The 6,698-nt window shown below is 37.8% G+C and overlaps 1 protein-coding gene across 1 annotated transcript; it reads right to left on the bottom strand.

Annotated features, from left to right (window-relative positions):
• Positions 1–207: 207 nt before the first annotated feature.
• On the bottom strand, positions 208–1,728 carry LOC107832184 (uncharacterized). The gene is made up of 3 exons (XM_016659996.1): positions 1,218–1,728; positions 949–1,112; positions 208–828 (listed from the first exon to the last, which is right to left on the bottom strand). Exons 1-3 carry the CDS (start codon positions 1,668–1,670, stop codon positions 657–659), a joined length of 789 nt encoding a protein of 262 aa, XP_016515482.1. The 5' UTR covers positions 1,671–1,728; the 3' UTR covers positions 208–656.
• Between the last annotated feature and the right edge of the window lie 4,970 nt (positions 1,729–6,698).

A 6,698-nucleotide genomic window follows, 5' to 3' on the forward strand; every position in this document is an offset into this window, starting at 1 on the left:
AAAAGTGTAACAATGCAAACGTAGTGGTGTCAAATTTAAACCTATTATCGAGTAACCTGTCTAATAAGACCAAATTATTAATGTACTAGTTGACATATTGGGGCTAATTATATATGCTCCATCGGCCACTGGCTAGTCTAGATAACCTATTACTCCATATTCACTAGTTTAGTGTAATATTTATCAATATATATTACTAGTAGCAAAGAAATCAGAACATGACTACTTTAATATTTACCAAGATTATCAGTAAAACAAACAGTAGAAGTACTAACCTTGAGACTAAAAGGGAAGGGAAGGAGCCCTCCATGTTATTAGACTAGCTACTTTGTATAATAGTTTTATCTGACCTATTTGTACATAGGTTGGACCAGGTTGGCCATTCGTGAAATTTTATTTTATAGTACAGGAGTAGTTAATAAGTGTAGTCTCCCAAGGTTTTTTTCCAATTAGGAAAGTCCCAATCGAGTAACTGTGACCAACAAGTCACTAAACCGAATCCGTGCATTTTGACTTTGAATTGTGACCTCCTGAACATAAGATCGTCCGTTAAAATTTGTGCATTACGATATAAGTTGTGACCTTTCCAACACTGAACTGTTCCTTTGAAGATAACTGGTCTTTGAGGAAGATGAAGCATATATTTTGCATGAATTTTAAGAAGCTGCAGCCAAGGGTGGCCGATGATGAGACGGCGCTCCTCCTAAATAGTTTGTGGCTGCTGAATTTGCGCACTCTATTCCACATTGTATACTTCGCTCTTTTACTTCTTCCTCCTCTGCCTCCTCGACATCCCACAGGAACCGAGCGTATGAAGCCAGTACATAACTGAAATATCCATGTATAAAAGATAAGTGAAGCATGCATGTCAATCTCAATACAGCTTGAATTTCAATCACTTCTTATTTTAGATTGATTTAAGAAAAAAGGTGAAAAAAGATCAATTACCAGTCATCTGGGTCAGATTTAACAGCTTGATCAAAATAAGCATGGGCACGAGATGCATCTTTTTGTGTTCGCCAAATTAGATCAGACAACACATTTCCATCGCTCGGGTTTGCCAATATTGCTCTTTCGTAATACTCCTCTGCTTTTGCTAGATCCCCCGTAACCTGTTGTTTCAACACACAATCCCCAAATTAATTCTCAGAAACAAATAGCGTATTCAAATTAAAGTTATCAATACTAGTACTGAATCGAATTATTGATTACGATACCTCTTTTAAGAAACTGGCATAGTTTGCTAGTAAAAGTGCATTCCCCGGGTTAGTTTCTATTATTTTCTTATAGTAGGCTTCTGTACTCTCATGCCCATCCCAACTGTTTGAGTCATCAGAATCCGAACCTGAACCTGAACCTGGCCCATCTCCACCATCCCGCCCACCGCCTCCGCCTTCCCCTGCACCACCCACGTCCAGCAGTGTTTCCGACACCTTGATCCCAATCTTTATAGCGTTGTTGTTTTTCTTCTGAACGACAGGATCTCGGGGTTTATCTGTTTCTCGCATGCAACAGCTGGTTGCATGCTTTGTCGTGGTTTCATGATCCAGAACAAAGGACGTTATTAATGACAATGATCGTGTCCTAGTCAGTATGGATTCGGGCGATGGTCCAAAGAAGTTGGGAATCCATGAATTAAGTATAGGACACGATGAGCTTGTTAATAACATCTGTTAGAGATAGAACGAGACCGATGATGAGCTCCCCCTTCGAACGAGAGAGATATAGTATATCTTTGGTGGCTTTATTAAGTCGACGATTTTATAGAGGAAAAAGGGAGTACTGACGAAAAGAATGAAAGCCGTTGAATGATGTTGGTGGGGACTAGGAGTGTAAAACGGGCGGGTCAGATCGGATATGGTTCGGGTCGAAAACGAGTAATGAAAAAACGGATAAATTATTCGACCTGACCCATATTTAATACGGATAAAAAACTGGTTAAGCGGCGGATAATATAGAACCATATTATCCATGACTTCTTGCATATATCACTTTTGGGAGAATTCTTAGTCTCCCTAACTTGTGGAACCCCCAATTTGAGACTTTACAAATATAAAAGTTAGACTCATTAGTTATCCATTAGTTATACATTTTCTAAATGGATAATATGATTTTTATCCATATTTGATCCGTTTTTAAAAAGTTCATTATTCAACCAATTTTTTAGTGGATAACGCGAGTAATTAACTGTTTTCTTTTAATCATTTTTAGTGAACGAGCAGCCAATGTTATAACGATACGTCCTATAAAGCTCGTGGGAAGCACAAGGGTCGTTTTGCTTTTGGAGATTTGACGGCCAAGAATAGAGGACGGTCCAAAGGCATTCCCACGTCCCTCTCTGCTACTTGTATTATTTCTCCAAGGTTGGGCATGGGACATAGTACTAGGTTTCTGGAGAAAACCTGCGAACAACATCTACTACTAGCTCCTTTGTTGATGTTTTTTATTTTTTTTATTTTTAAGATGAAATAGTCTTAAAATGAGGGTGAATGGGAAATGGAGAAAAATTAAAATTTTTGAGTAAAATTTTAAGTTTTCCCCTCTTGACAATGAGACATTGTCCCATATTGGAAGAGGAAGAGATTTTTGGTGGGTATATATATAATTGCTCTTCTTGTAGCTTTTAAATAGTTAAGAAGAAAGCAAGCCTCGCGCCGTCGTCGTCGTCGCTCGCTCGGCTCGGCTTTGGCTACGGCTATGGCTACGGCTTCGGCTTCGGCTTCGGCTTCGGCTAAATTTATTTGTTAATAGTAAATATTAACGTAAGATTATCCGCATTTGTAACGGATATTTTTCAATCCGTGTATTGACCACAAGGCAGCCGCCTAATGCTCTTCCCACTTGCTCCACCATGGAGGGTGGACGATTGTTCTTCTTCAACACTGGCTGCTATATATATGTGCAGCAGCTGTTGAAGAAAGACACACAACACATAAGACACAAACTGAAATCGCTCAACAGATTTGGCTATACATTGCACTCCTTCCTCTCAGCATTTCCATACGATCTTCTGAGTTTCTACTCCTTCGTTCTGCATTGTTTTAACTTCAAACAAAGCAACTGTAAGTGTGATTTGCTATCGAACTTTGTGTTCGCTTAAACACTGGGGTTTGAAGTACCGCTATACCAGTGTGTGATTCGTTCTATCCTGGGAAGAAATAATCCATTACCTTGGGTACTAGGAGGGGATTAAATTCCTTAAGGAAACACTGTGAATTCAGTGGGCTCGAATTAATTAATGTTTCATTACGATAACTTATATTTTGCAGAATTATTATTTACAAATACAGCAATATTGACGGGACTAACAATCTTAAGGAATTTAATATTTATTTCTGTATTTGTGTTATTCTTATTATTCTGCAAACTAAAACCTTTGTGGTTGTGTACTCCCGTTTTGGAGAGTAAAGCCTTCGTGGCGTTTTGTTGGAGATTAAAATCTACGTGATTTTTTTTACACCAGTTTGAAAACGTGTATTAAACGTTTGTTTGTGTCATTCTTTTACAGAAAAAATGACGACTGAAAGCGAAAACCAAGCTATTCCGATGGTGACTGCCAACGCATCGACAAGCCGAACACCGGCGTTGGCACCGACAGAAAAACCCGAAAAATTTTTCGGGATTGATTTCAAGCGCTGGCAGCAGAAGATGTTCTTCTACTTAACTACGTTACGTCTACAGAAGTTCATCAAGGAAGATGTTCCTGATCTGCCAGATAAAACTCCAGAGAATGAACGCTTTCTCGTGATTGAAGCGTGGAAGTATTCTGATTTTTTATGCAAGAATTATATTCTTAGCGAACTGGATGATAATCTGTATAATGTATACAGTAGCGTGGAGACGTCAAAAGAATTGTGGAATGCGCTTGAAAAGAAATATAAAACTGAAGATGCCGGGATGAAGAAATTCATTGCCGCAAAATTTTTGGACTACAAAATGGTAGATAGCAAGTCTGTTATTACCCAAGTCCAGGAATTGCAAGTGATTATTCATGATCTACTTGCTGAAGGTCTTGTCATCAACGAAGCATTCCAAGTAGCAGCAATGATTGAGAAGTTGCCTCCGTTGTGGAAGGACTTCAAAAATTATTTGAAACACAAACGAAAGGAAATGTCCCTTGAAGATCTCATTGTTCGGTTGAGAATCAAAGAGGACAATAAAGCTGCTGAAAGGAGAGGCCGTGGAAATTCAACAATAATGGGAGCAAATATTGTTGAAGATAACAAAAAGAGGAAGAAGGCTTCTGGTCCGAAATACAACCCAAGCAAGAAGCAGTTCAGTGAAAACTGCTACAACTGTGGAAAAACCGGACACAAATCTACGGAGTGTCGTGCTCCGAAGAAAGATAAGAAAAGGGGTCAAGCAAACATGGTAGTAAACCATGATGATGTTGATAACTTGTGTGCCATGCTTTCTGAATGTAACTTGGTGGGAAATCCTAAACTATGGTGGTTTGATTCAGGAGCCACTCGTCATGTTTGTGCAGTTAGAGAAGCTTTTGCTACTTATGCTCCTGCTGGACCCGGAGAGACAGTTTATATGGAAAATGCTTCAACAGCAAAAGTTGAAGGATATGGGAAGATATTTCTGAAAATGACTTCTGGCAAGGTCATGACTTTGAACAATGTCCTTCATGTTTCCGAAATGAGAAAGAATTTAGTCTCTACTGGACTTCTTGTTAAGCACGGTTTTAAGTGCGTTTTTGTGTCCAACAAGGTTGTCATTAGTAAGAATGAAATATTTGTAGGAAAAGGTTACCTCACCGAGGGCCTTTTCAATCTGAATGTAATGGTTGTGGAAAACAATAATAATATTTCAGCTTCTTCTTACTTACTTGAGTCAAATGATTTATGGCATGTACGTTTGGGTCATGTCAATTATAAAACCTTGCGGAAAATGATTAACTTGGAAGTACTGCCCAAGTTTGAATGCGAAAAATCAAAATGTCAAACATGTGTGGAATCTAAGTATGTTAAACATCCTTATAAGTCAGTTGAAAGGAATTCAAATCCTTTAGACTTAATTCACACAGATATTTGTGACATGAAGTCAATACCATCTCGCGGTAGAAAGAAGTATTTCATAACTTTTATTGACGATGGTACTCGATATTGCTATGTTTACTTATTGAATAGTAAAGATGAAGCAATAGACGCATTCAGGTAATACAAAAATGAAGTTAAAACGCAACTTAACAAGAAAGTAAAAATAATACGAAGTGATAGGGGTGGTGAATATGAATCTCCTTTTGAAGAAATATGTTTAGAATATGGAATTATTCATCAAACAAAAGCCCCTTACACGCCCCAATCTAATGGGATTGCGGAAAGAAAGAATCGCACATTAAAGGAGATGATGAATGCATTGTTGATAAGTTCTAGTTTGCCACAGAACTTGTGGGGGGAAGCCATTCTTACGGCTAATCGAATATTAAATCGAGTTCCCCATAGCAAAACACAATCCATTCCATATGAAAAATGGAAAGGAAGGAAGCCCAACTTGAATTATTTTAAAGTGTGGGGGTGTTTGGCAAAAGTGCAAGTTCCTAAACCCAAAAGGGTAAAGATAGGACCAAAAACCGTTGATTGTGTTTTCATAGGATATGCGACAAATAGTAAAGCATATCGATTTCTGGTTCATAAATCAGAAAATTCCGACATTCATAATAATACGGTTATAGAATCAGATAATGCTGAGTTTTTTGAAAATATATATCCGTATAAAAAGGAATGTGAGTCGTTTGGTGAAGGATCTAAACGACCTCGGGAAGAAATAAAAGAAAGTACATGTAATCAGGAGGATCCAAGACGTAGTAAACGTCAAAGAACGTCTACTTCATTTGGACCAGATTTTGTGACTTTCTTATTGGAGAATTAGCCTCAAACATTTAAAGAAGCTATGATTTCTTCGGAATCATTGTTTTGGAAAGAGGCAGTCAATAGTGAAATAGAATCCATATTGAACAACCATACATGGGAATTGGTTGATCTTCCTCCTGGAAATAAACCTTTGGGTTCTAAATGGATTTTTAAGAGAAAAATCAAAGATGATGGCACTATTGATAAATTCAAGACAAGACTCGTAGTCAAAGGGTATAGACAACGAGAAGGTCTAGACTACTTTGATACATACTCTCCAGTTACAAGAATTACGTCCATACGGATGTTAGTAGCATTAGCTGCAGTGTATGATCTTGAAATTCATCAAATGGATGTTAAGACGGCCTTCTTAAATGGAGAGTTGGAGGAAGAAATTTACATGGAACAACCTGAAGGGTTTGTGGTTCCAGGTAAAGAAAAGAAGGTATGTAGACTTGTTAAGTCTCTTTACGGATTAAAACAAGCACCCAAACAATGGCATGCGAAATTTGACCAAACAATGTTGTCAAATGGTTTTAAGATAAATGAATGTGATAAATGTGTGTACATTAAAAATGTTCCAAATCACATAGTCATTGTTTGCCTATATGTGGATGATATGCTGATAATGAGTAATGACATTGCCAACATAAATGCTACTAAGCGTATGCTCAATAGCAAGTTTGATATGAAAGACTTGGGAGTTGCTGATTTAATTCTGGGAATTAAGATCCATAAGACTCCTCAAGGTCTGGCATTGTCACAATCTCATTATATTAAGACAGTACTTGAAAAATTCAAGCACTTGGGCTTTAAAGTTGCAAAGACTCCAATTGGATT

This window comes from Nicotiana tabacum, chromosome 22 (genome assembly GCF_000715075.1).
Source record: "Nicotiana tabacum cultivar K326 chromosome 22, ASM71507v2, whole genome shotgun sequence".
NCBI classification, from domain to species: Eukaryota; Viridiplantae; Streptophyta; class Magnoliopsida; order Solanales; family Solanaceae; genus Nicotiana; species Nicotiana tabacum.